The sequence below is a fragment of the Nansenia antarctica genome (assembly GCF_963989245.1).
Source record: "Nansenia antarctica genome assembly, chromosome: 17".
In the NCBI taxonomy this organism is placed as follows: domain Eukaryota; kingdom Metazoa; phylum Chordata; class Actinopteri; order Argentiniformes; family Microstomatidae; genus Nansenia; species Nansenia antarctica.
In genome coordinates, this window is record NC_137687.1 from 12,894,409 (window position 1) to 12,906,289 (window position 11,881).

The following is an 11,881-nucleotide window of genomic DNA, read 5'->3' on the forward strand; positions in this document are numbered from 1 at the left end:
ATTAATTAGAAACTAATTGTCATTCCAGACACAGACAGGCACAGAGAGAAGGCCCCCTGGGAACTGCCACAAACAGCTATATAAACAGCCTTCTTTTTCTCAGAAATAGAACAGTACAACATTGTGTCTCTCTGCCAGGTCTGCAGAGGGTGTCGCCCTTAACCATTTATCTTTGTATCCTTGAAGTCATGCAGCAATCGCCTATATTTGACATGGGCTTTAAATGGCCACATCAGCAGACAGATAATCAGTTAGATAAAGAAGTGTCTTCCATGCCATCCAGGGTATATATAAGGGGAGGCCAACAGGCACTCAGACAGTCCTACTGCTCAGCACCATAGTACCGTTCACTGCCACCCACAACCATGACATTCAACGGCACCTGGAAAGTCGACCGCAATGAGAACTATGACAAGTTCATGGAGAAGATGGGTGAGTGAGTGAGTGTGTGCGTGTGTGTGTATGTGTGTCTGTGTGTGTGTGTGTGTCTCAGATTTGGAAAGGGTGGCATATATCATATACTGATTAGGGATGCTTTTTCATAGATGACCTACAGTAACACGTCAGCTTGTGCATCAACATTATGAAGGTCTTACTCTGACAGTAACATAATATTGTACTTGGTGTATAATAATACATAATATACATAATAATAATATCCATAATATAATGAAAGACATTTTGTTTTTGAGTGAAAGCATTTGCTTTTATCTGATTTGATCGAGTTTGAGTGAGTGTGAGTTTTGAGTATGGTCACACTGTATGAGCGAAGTAGTTGGAAGCCTGTTTTATGGCACGGCTATAATAATAGCTGTAACAAATTTAAGAGCTTGTCAACAAACACAGGCTTTCTTTAGCCCCCAGAACAGCATTTGAACTAAATATATGTATGCAAAACTATTTTCAACTTGTAATCATATTCAATCATATCGTTAGCCTCATAGCATCAAAGTCATAAAAGTCATTATTTGGGCCAAATTGAGATATCTGCCTAACTCTACTCTCCTAGCACTGCTGATTCACTGTGCATTATTGCCTACTATGCCATCAGCCTATCAGAATGCTTGTTACATTCCAAAATCACTATCTGCCCAACTCATCTCTTTGACATCTAGGCATTTTTGACACTACATACAAAGATGGCTCGGCTGACCACAAGTGAAGCATGACTTAGGCAATTATGCTATGAGGCTAACGAAAAGTCCATCAATTGTTTTGTGGTCCTATACATTCATTGAATGTTCATTACATGTTCCTCATACATATTGCCTTGACATACTGTACAATGCCTCATGGTGTATATTGCTGCTGTATTGTATTTCCAACCAGGAGTCAACATGGTGAAGAGGAAGCTAGCGGAGCATGACAACCTGAAGGTCATCATTGAGCAGACAGGAGACAAGTTCACCATCAAAGAGTCTAGCACCTTCCGCACGAAAGACATTGACTTCACCTTGGGTGTCACCTTTGACTACGCACTGGCCGACGGCACGGAAGTCTCAGTGAGTAGTACTGTCTTCTGTACACAGAGGTTGTCTTAAGATAACAGTATAATTAATTAATTTTAATAATTTTGCCATTTAGCAGACGCTTTTAATCCAAAGCGATTTACAATGACAAATTACAGGGACATTCCCCCTGGAGTAACTGAGGGCTAAATGCCTTACTCAAGGGCACACTAGTAGTGGTGTGGTTTCAGGCGGGATTTGAACTCACAACCTTCCGATCACAAGTCCAACTCTCTATCCACTAGACCACCACCACTACCAATAGCACACAGTATGTGTGCTATTGAGGGACTGTGACAACCAGATCAGTTTACCCCAGAGTATGCTACTGTATTACTCATCTATAAGCAAGTATTAGCACTACTATTTTTAGAACAATAAGCTAATGTGCTAACTTTTGCTAGCATTTGCAACTTTAGCTTTGGCATGTACTGTATAAATCATGTATAAAAGATTTTGAACAACAGTATAATGACAACCGTTTAATGACAAACTATTCCTATTATTCTGTTACTGTTTTACAATCACATTTTATAATACCTGTGGTTTAGGGCGCGTGGGAGATGGAGGGGGAGACGCTGAAGGGTACGTTCACCAGGAAAGACAACAGCAAGGTGCTGACCACCACCAGGGTTATCGTGGATGGAGAGCTGGTACAGGTTAGTGTCTGAACTAATTGTACTTTGGCAACAATTAACACTAGAACAGCTGTGCTTTTTTACTGCTATTTACACACAACAACCACTAGTTGAACGCTTGTAAATTAGCCTGCTTCCTACACAAGAAAAACAGCAAAATAGCTTTATACTAGCTTATCCTGATGTGATTTTGTAAGGTTGTAAATGTAAGGGTACTGGGTGGGAGAACACACATATCTAGGAAAAGTCATGAAAGGAGGGTCCTGAAATTTGATCGAGTGCAAAGATATTAAATGTTTCTTTTGTCACTTGACCTCTCGTGGCTGTTCTAGTGTTAATAGGTCTTTCTGTTTTTTCATTATGTAAACATCAAACCTTTTTCACTGACAAACAATTCTCTGTGTCCGATCCAACAGAGCTACAACTATGAGGGGGTAGATGCCAAGAGGATTTTCAAGAAGGCTTAAAAGTGATTCACAGGGAATGTCCACATCACAAACCATAATGTAATTGCATAATCCTTAGAATATATGGTATGACTTCTGCTCAGGTGCCATATTCAAAATAACAATAATAGTGTTTCCACCATCCTCTGCTTGTATATATATATACTGTACCTCAACAAGTTCATTACCTGATGAATGTCATACTGTAAGCTGAAGTTTGTTTGACGTAGAACAACTGGTTCGGTGGACCACTGCATTGTATGTGACATATCAACATGAGTTATTCCAAGTATTTGTAAAAGTGAGAAACAATATGTAGCCTACGCTGTTTTAGAGGTACAGCCTTTGGACAATCAGGACAGGAAATATATACTGTAGATTAAATGTGAAGTGTAGTAGTCATTTTATACTAAACCTTTTTGATATTGATGTTGCACAATAAAGATGTGTGTGTGTGTGTGTGAATGTTGTAGTTCAGAATTGTTGTTCTTCCATTATATTTGCTATACACTTAACGCTCGTACCATTTGACATGAAGCCTAGTGCTAGAACATTCTGTTTTGTCATTCACAGGGTAATGAAATACAATGTTGGCGTGCTGATGTCGTTGAGATTTTACAGGTCATACTGTATTTGCTGTTACGACAGCTGTCATGAGTCGTGGTAGGGAGGAGTTAAAAGCAGCTGTCAGTGGCTCATATAATAATCACATGATGACAATGACTAGGCTGTTTCTCAGTCATGCTGGGCTGGGCGAGGTTCATTGAACTTTCAGCAGTGCAGTTGCAGTACACATACAAATATAAACAGAACTCTGTAGCTACTTTTGTTTTGGACAATTCATCGTTTGCAGGTATTAAGGTGTATATACATTCATTTGAAAGTGTATCTTTGATTTGGAAAGGAAATACTTTGATTGATTTAAGTTGATGAAAGGAATAGGCACTCAATTCAACAACAACAACAAAAACTGCAATGGACCTCAATGTCCACAAGATGGCAACGTGAATCTGTGGTTGTACTACGACAACTACTTTCCCAACCTTAATTCTACACTGCATAATTGTGCTGCTTTTGGTGGGTTAGACTAGACACAGTATTTTCCAAAGTGATGGGTTGGACCCCACAAGTTGGTCATGGCTAGTTCTTCCTGAGTAATATCTAAAACTGGTTTGTGGCCAAAGGCTATCGCTGTCAGAACTGCAGAGTGGCTGTCAGAACTGCAGTCACTACCCATCTTCCGTTGGAGACTGAAGACCCATCTCTTCAGGCTACACCTTAACTGCTCCTCCTGAGACATCTACTACCCCTCAGCACTGCGTCTCCTGAGACACCTGCTTATCCCCTATACTGTGTCTCTTAAGACTTCTACTGCCCCCCTTGTACTGTTTCTCCAGTGTAAAAAAGTATTAAAAAATACTTCTATCACGACGACTGCCAATGGCCCCTAGCCTGAGCTAGATTACTCTTCCTGCTACAACTGGGGAATTGATGATTCACTTGCTTAGTCAAATGTATCGATTGTAAGTCGCTTTGGAATAAGGCGTCTGCTAAATGCCCAAAATGTAAATGTCAAATGTACTCTGTGAGTTACCAGTGAGTACTTAAAGCTGCATATTAATTTTATTTAGACAAAATAGTATTGTAAAGTAATAACCTTTAAAATCAAATGGATAAAATGCTAGTTTGGCACATTGTTAAGTTAAGAAGTGCAAACAGGCTACCTACCGCCTGGTAGAGAGGAGGGGGGGGGGGGCTTCAAGGGCCCTTCTCCCTCTAAACCGCACAGCCTCAAGGAGGGTAGCATCAATCGACAACCAGGGGGGGGAGCCCCCCTCCTGAGCCCCCAGGCAGCAGCTTCTGCTGGGGAGGTATTAGCATCCTGTATCCAAAGATAATCTGCTCTGGGGCTGGGCTGCTTTGAACGCTGACGCTGCCCTAAACCCACTCTTGAGGGGTACCGTCCTCTGGGACTGGAGCTCTGTGAGGCTCCGGCTGTCTGCATCTGAAGCTGAGGTAAAGCGAGGTAAAGAGATAGAAAAGGCTGCATGCTGCTTTCTGTTGTTTCTGTTGAGGCTGTTTGGGTACAAGATTTATGCATTGTTTTATGCATTGTTTGAAAAACAATATAAACGTAATACTTTTCTCCATTAATCTGACAAACATTGTCGTCTTTATGAAAAGCTTTTCACATTTTGGATGTTGCTTTACACTTTTTAATGTTTCTTTGCCATTTTGACCATTTGAGGTGTGTAAGAGAAGAGCAGTTAACATTTACCCATGTTAAACTTGATAATGATGAAATCATTAACTATGAAACTTGAAATGATGACTATGCAGGTGGGGACTGTAGTGTTTCTGTTGGCCAGCAGAGATCACTGTGGAGCTCTGCGTCCTCATAGAGAATATCCTCATTGAGGTTAGGTGGTCTCTATTGCGACATGGTGACTCTCTCACCCTGTATGTCCTGATAGCTACATTATACACAGCGCCCATCCAGTGATCAGGCTGTTGCATCTCTACTCTGATGCTCTGGACATGCTCTATGACACAGACCCAGAATAATACTGCTAAATCGGTGAAAAATGATGTGAAGTGGTAGAAGATTCCTCAGTGCTTTGGTTGCTATGAGACGCAGGGCGTAGGGGGCCTTCCCTTGGGAGAAGCCGCTTCTAGTGGGAGAGAGGGAAGGGAGGAGAAGAAGAAAGAGGGAAGAGTCTGCCCCAAATTCACAGTCACTTTTAAAAGCTTCACTCCTTCACAAACGGCCACTATCACGGCACTTGTTCAGTAATGCTTCTAGGAAATGTGACCTCACTATTTAGTCGATTGGCTGCGCTGCCCAATGAGAGACATTGTAGATGACAGAAAGACTAGTCATGGATGAAGTGGTGTGGTCATTGTTCCCAGAAATGAGGAAGGAGAGCTGTATTGCTTTCGAGTTAGATTGAGTTGTCATGTCACCATGCCCTAATGTTCGCTATGGAAGAACACAGAGAGCACAAACATAGCAACACAACCCCACAATAGAAGTGTCGAAATCAAAGCACCCTGGCTGATATTATTGTAATGACGTAACCCACAGAGGAGCTGTAAGATTTATAATCCAATTTTAGTTTTGCACAAACAATTCTCAAACACAAGCATTCTTAAGTCGTCCAGTCATATTCAGCCAAATCCCAAACAAAGACTTTGTATTTAAGAATGGGTTGCAGCTGGACAGAGTGGAGGCATGTTTATGAGTGTAAAGAGACAGCAACACCTCTTAAATGCACTTGTCAAAAAGAGTAACACCATTACAATGTGATGCCAGTTCTGAGCTAGGTGAGCTGGGGGGGGGGGGGGGGCCCACGCACACACGCACACACGCACACACGCACACACGCACGCACGCACGCACACACACACACACACACACGCACACACACACACACACACACACACACACACACACACACACACACACACACACACCTACCCAATACACCCACCATGTCACACTTAGCCCCCATGATGGACTGGAGTGTGAAGGCCCTGGAGCCGTGACAGACAGAGGGAAATAGAATGTGTGTGTGTGTGTGTGTGTGTGTGTGTGTATGTGTGTGTGTGTGCGCGTGTCACATGATTGCATAGAAAAGACAAGATAGGAGATGTAGAGTAAGAATGGTGACAATGACTTGTGCAAAGAGAGAGAGAGAGAGAAAGAGAGAGAGAGAAAGAGAGAGAGAGAGACTGACTAAATTGGCAGTGACCCTCACTCCCTTGAGTAACTAACCCTTGAGACTGGTGGGCTATTCTTAAAGAAGGTACAGAGAGCCTCTCTCACCATAGACGACTACACCTTGCTCTAGAGTGGGCCTGAGTGGAGGAGATGCAAGGCAAAGAGGTTATTAAGAGGTTTTACTGCATGTGGCTTCAACTCATGAAACAAAGCAACAAAGATGGCAATGTCAATCTTTAATGGTTGATGCCCTGAATGTCTTCATTTTACATTTTCATAAAAACATTTCTTTTTTTTGGTTTTAACAAAACATCTAAAACAAACCACTGGAATTCACTGAAATATAGTTTCTCCTTACAGCAGTGAAAAATATAAATATCAACAATATGCATTGAAAAGAAAAGAAAATATACACGCCATAAACATGCACATAACACACAGTTACTCATACAGTAGATTATGGACAACAAACAAAAGAAAACCATGTTTCCATCTTCTGAAGGAGCATTTCAATTTACATATCTTTAATTTTCACTCTATTTTTTCACAGTGGATTATTTATCTGGGTTTAACAATATTCATCTGAAAATGTTCCGATCATTAAAACAAGTAGCCTGCAAATCAAATAGCTCTCAAACATAGCAACAGGAAAGTTGTTGGAGCAAAGCACTGTAAAAAAACAAACAAACAAACAAAAAAAAACACTTATTAATACTTACTAATACTTAATTTGAGAGTTAGGCCTTCTTATGACAGGCCTTTTCCACCAGACTGTATAACATGACATTCATTAAAAAAAAACACTCTTATAAACGTGTTCTAGCTGACTCATCAGTGGTATTATTAAGTCAATTTACTCACAGAACTGAAAGTATGATTCAACTATGTTGAAAGGAACATTGTCCATGATAAGTGTGTGTATATATGGTGAATATAATCACCATAAACACCTAAATTATGATCCAATCAAAGGTAGATTCAGCAATTTTACATTATCACACACAATTGGGCAATCAGCTTGAAGACATCAACAACAATAGAGAGGATCTTCATCCGCACAGCCACGTTGTCTGTAAGCATGGCCATGTCAGCATGACTGGACACAATCTGTCATTTTTGGTTCAGCCTCTGCATCACACCACTGGGACTCTTCACCCATATCATTGGACAGAACATAGAGTATTATTTGTATTGTTGTTAAAATAATTCAGGTTTAGACCTCAAGATTCACAGAAAGTAGGCTAAGTGGACTCAGTTTAAACAAATGATAACTAACATACAACTTAATGTCTTTATCAACATGGTATAAGGTTGAACAAATCATACTGTACAACATCAAGGGTGTCAGTAGAACAGGTATTTCAGTTTTGTGCTTTGTCAAATGCGCTGTCTAACCTTTAGCCACAGTACCTTTACCTATTTGTACAATGACAGTTACTTATACATGATTTGTGAAGTATCTACTGTAGGTTACAGTAGGCCTTATTTAGGGCTTTCAAAGGCTTGATTGACTCTTTAAAGTTATAATAACATTAAAGTGGGACCAGCTTATATTATGCTACTGCTCTGAGATATGTCATACAGCAAAACTATTATTGCAGGCCTAAAACAAGAGCTCAGACAACCTGACATATGAAACATTTTTTCACTCGAATCATCCACTTTGGTAAAAATACAAACTTTACAAAAAAAACAGGTTGAAATCATCGTCTTTTCCTAAAAATAGATGAGACAGAGAAGGACTTAAAAGGCGTTTTCTTTCAGGTGCTGGGACGCTCTTCTGAGTGACACCAAGAGAGAGGCATGCAAGCAAATCATGGCACACTTCGTCAAAGAAATCACACAGTATTAGAAGTACAAAAGCAGTCGAGATGGAATAATTCCACTAGCCTAGTCAGCTATCCAGTGTTAGAAAAACTAAGCCTTTGGTCTGTTATTTCTGTATACTGTGCTGTCCTCCAGGTATACAGTGAACTGTACAAGAGTTATTCATAATGCAAGGATTGCATAGGTGTGAGCAATATGAAAACCATCCACCCAGCCTATCAAGAGGGCAACTATTACAATATTGCTTACCCCTATACACTCCTTTTAGATCTACAGCTACAGCCATTTGGAAGGAGTTGAGAGCATAGATCAGATCATGTTACAGATGTACAGCGGGCATGGTTCAGATAGAATTGACCTTGCATTGTTACCTGGGCTGACTTTACCTTAACTAAAATGGAAGATATTTGGTGTAGACCAAGAGGGACACAATCTTTCGGCATTACGTTACTCCAATCGGCGTGACCAAATCAAACCTCAGAAAATGAAGAAAAAAACTAAACTCGCAGGCTGATGCAACTGCTTTAGTATAGCAGAGCAATCGGCAGTTTTACAGTGGTACTGATAAGAGAAAAAAAGTAAGAAATATTGAGGTTCTCAAACAGGTTACCTCACATACAGCTTGACACTCAACATAACCAAGCAAACACAACATGTTTAAAAGATTGGCTTGATTACAAAAATACTTTTTTGTTTTTCATTAAAATATCTAAAAATGTACAGCATTGTAATTGTTTATTTTTTTGGCAAAGTCATGCTTCAACATGTAGTAATAATCATAATAACGTTAAATATGAATGGTATACAGAATAGTAATAATTATAATCATTATAATAATATAACCTGGCAACACTTTGATTACACTCTTGTACCTACCTAATTCTTTCAAAAACGCCTGCATAAGCTAGTTATTACTGCCAAACCTCCATTAATTAACATGAATTCCAACTGAGGTGGACAAGCGTTGCACTTTTGAATGCAAAGCAAATGCCCAGGGTATTCTTTACGGGCTTGTTGTCAATTTGAACAAATGTTGAATACATGTCACTTAAGGTATGTTACGGCTACGTCACGTTAGCATCATACGGTCATACTGTACATGAACTGTAACCAAAGTGTTATCAGCAAATTCTTGAGTAGGTAACAGTATCAAAAGGTGGGGAGGGGGAGGGGGAGGGGCGTGTCGATGTGTGATGGAGACTGGGGTCTGGAATGTCCTGAGGCCCACGAGGTTGCTGCTTCCTACGACAGCCGGAGAGAAAGAGAAGACGAGGAGAGTCGTTAGCCCTATCCAGACTAATGAAAACACAGGGGATGGAGTGGCATAACAGAGACCACACACGCACACACACGCGCACACACACACACACACACTCTTTCCACATACGATGGCTTGACAGTAAGACCACACACAGACACACACACACATTCACTTTTATCCCACATATAAATGGTAAATGGACTGACTTATATAGCGCCTTATTCCAAAGCGCTTTACAACGGCCTCTCATTCACCCATTCACACACACATTCACACACCAACGGCGGCAAGCTACCACGCAAGGCGCCGGCCCGCTCATTGGGAGCAATTTGGGGTTCAGTGTCTTGCCCAAGGACACTTCGACATGTGGCCAGTCGGGGGCTCGAACCGCCGAGATCTGCCAACCTTGCGATCTTTAGACGCCGACCCTACCTCCTGCGCCACACATATACCGTACTCTGGCTTTAAAAGAAAAACTATAATAATAATAATGATATTCTATATATGTCAAATAAAAACTAAAACAATGACAGCCAATATGGCTGCGAGCTTCTAACGCCTTCATTTCAGCCCAAATCTTTGTGGGTGTGTGATATTGTTCCTGAAAGGCTTGGCTCGGTATTTTCACAGCTTGTTCCACAAATCTACAACTTTGAAATCAAAATGTTCTGTCAGGTTGGAGCTTTGCCCACCGGCTCTAGGTGTGATTTACACGTCCGGCCTGCCTGTCAGGTCCGTCGGAGCTCGAGGTTCCGTCAAACGTTTGATGAGAACTCACCGACGGTCCGCTGCACGGTAAACAGGGTCAGGAATCCTCCTAGTTAGACACGAGGACCAGGGGAGCAGCACCATCATGGCCGACCGTGGCCACCATCACACATCAGGAACCTGATGGACATAACAGGAAGGAACGTTTTAGTCAAAGGGGCTTTATCTCAACGTCAACAACAGTACTACCTACCACAAGAAGCATGTCGGGGCTTCCTACGTTAGTGTCCTGCATGAAAAGAAGTGTTTCCAAGTTTCTACGTTCATGTTCCAACTGACAGTGGTCCGTCTAGTCGGAGTATGGAATGATAAGCATTGCTAAGTGTCATACCGTCTCCTAACTTTGATACTAATGATTTACCAGAAATCGTGTTCCCGTGAGTACCGTGATGAAGATACAGTGAGAAGGTCTTGCCACCAGAGTCGATGACATCTACTACCCCCTAGCAATACGTCTCCTGAGACACCCGCTTTTCCCCTTTACTGTCCCCCCCAAGACTTCTACTGCCCCCCCCCCCCCCCTGTACTGTTTCTCCAGTGTCTACTGTATACAACAACAAAAAATCTGTATATTTTTTCCTTCTATCACGACGACTGCCAATGGCCCCCGGGCCTGAGCTAGATTACTCTTCCTGCTACGACTGGTGGATTGATGATTCACTTGCTTAGTCAAATGTATTGATTGTAAGTCGCTTTGGAATAAGGCAAATAAATGTTGATGCTGTTGTTGAATTAACCCCTCCTCCTCACTCTAGAGAACTTCCTGCTCCTAACAAAATCCTGTGCCCCCCCCCCGAGGCCTCCGTCACGATGTCAGAGTCCTGTTCTGAGAGAACCAATGAGAGAGGTCAACACTTCCACCGCAAGCCATGCAGATGTTTCACCCAAAATAGACGTCACTTGGCAATGATCGTGACAGGGAGTTCAGGGGGAGAATCTCTCAAAAGAAAATAAACAATGACAAAAACCAACATGTTCATGGGAGAAAGAGAGGGCCTGGGTTCTGATTCACTTGGGAACCATGTGCGCTCCGTTCAAGGTAACATGCTCAGACATGGCCCCGGCTAGCTAACGCCTGTTGCGCCGCGTGCGATCAGGGATGAGGAAATCAATGCGTACGTTAGCGTCCGACTTAAGCTGACCCGACGCATTCTTTTACACTCCTATTTGTTCTGGCTGAAACACCAAGGTTAAAGATTGGGTTTATCATTGAACACGTCTGTGGGGATTACGGGGAGGTTCAGCGGTTTCAGGTTTAATGTGTTACACCCTCTAACTTGACAAAGGTGTGTACCGTGAGATAGACAAACAAGCGCTGTTTGAGAACGGAGGAGGTTTTTCCTAATCAATGTCCGTCGCTATGGTAATCATTTATTTGAGGAATTTATCGAATGGGCCGGCCGCCTGCTTGTTTATACAAGTATTGCTGCGTATTGAATCGTAAAAATCATACTGCAAAATTACCCTAGCCATAAAAGCAGTGGAATAGAGTGGAAATCAAATTAGCTTAATCCAATTTGATCAATGCAATTAAATCGAATTGAACTCTCAATCCAGTTATATCTAGGGAGAAAATGTTGTGTCATTTTCTGCGTCAGTCATCGCATGCCCCCCCACCACGATTCTGTCTCAGAACCATCCCCTCTGCAAGCTCTGGAAGGCCTATACCTGTGTAATATTGACATGAAAGGGGGAAGGAAGCCATGGCCTCT

The 11,881-nt window shown here is 41.8% G+C and overlaps 2 protein-coding genes across 2 annotated transcripts in view; one reads left to right on the plus strand and one right to left on the minus strand.

The window, feature by feature from the left end:
- Nucleotides 1-365: 365 nt before the first annotated feature.
- On the plus strand, nt 366-2,628 carry LOC308172338 (fatty acid-binding protein, intestinal-like; the record flags this gene model as incomplete). The annotated part of the gene is made up of 4 exons (XM_080547250.1): nt 366-432; nt 1,330-1,502; nt 2,060-2,167; nt 2,563-2,628. The coding sequence occupies 4 exons, from the start codon at nt 366-368 to the stop codon at nt 2,611-2,613; spliced, it is 399 nt and encodes a 132-aa protein (XP_080403376.1). The 3' UTR covers nt 2,614-2,628.
- Nucleotides 2,629-10,239: 7,611 nt separating this feature from the next.
- LOC308172543 (RNA-binding protein with multiple splicing-like) overlaps nt 10,240-11,881 on the minus strand; it is a 31,550-nt gene continuing 29,908 nt past the window's right edge. The window contains exon 8 of the mRNA XM_080547443.1: nt 10,240-10,289. The gene's annotated coding sequence lies outside the window, so the exon portion shown is untranslated. The remainder of the gene's footprint in view (nt 10,290-11,881) is intronic.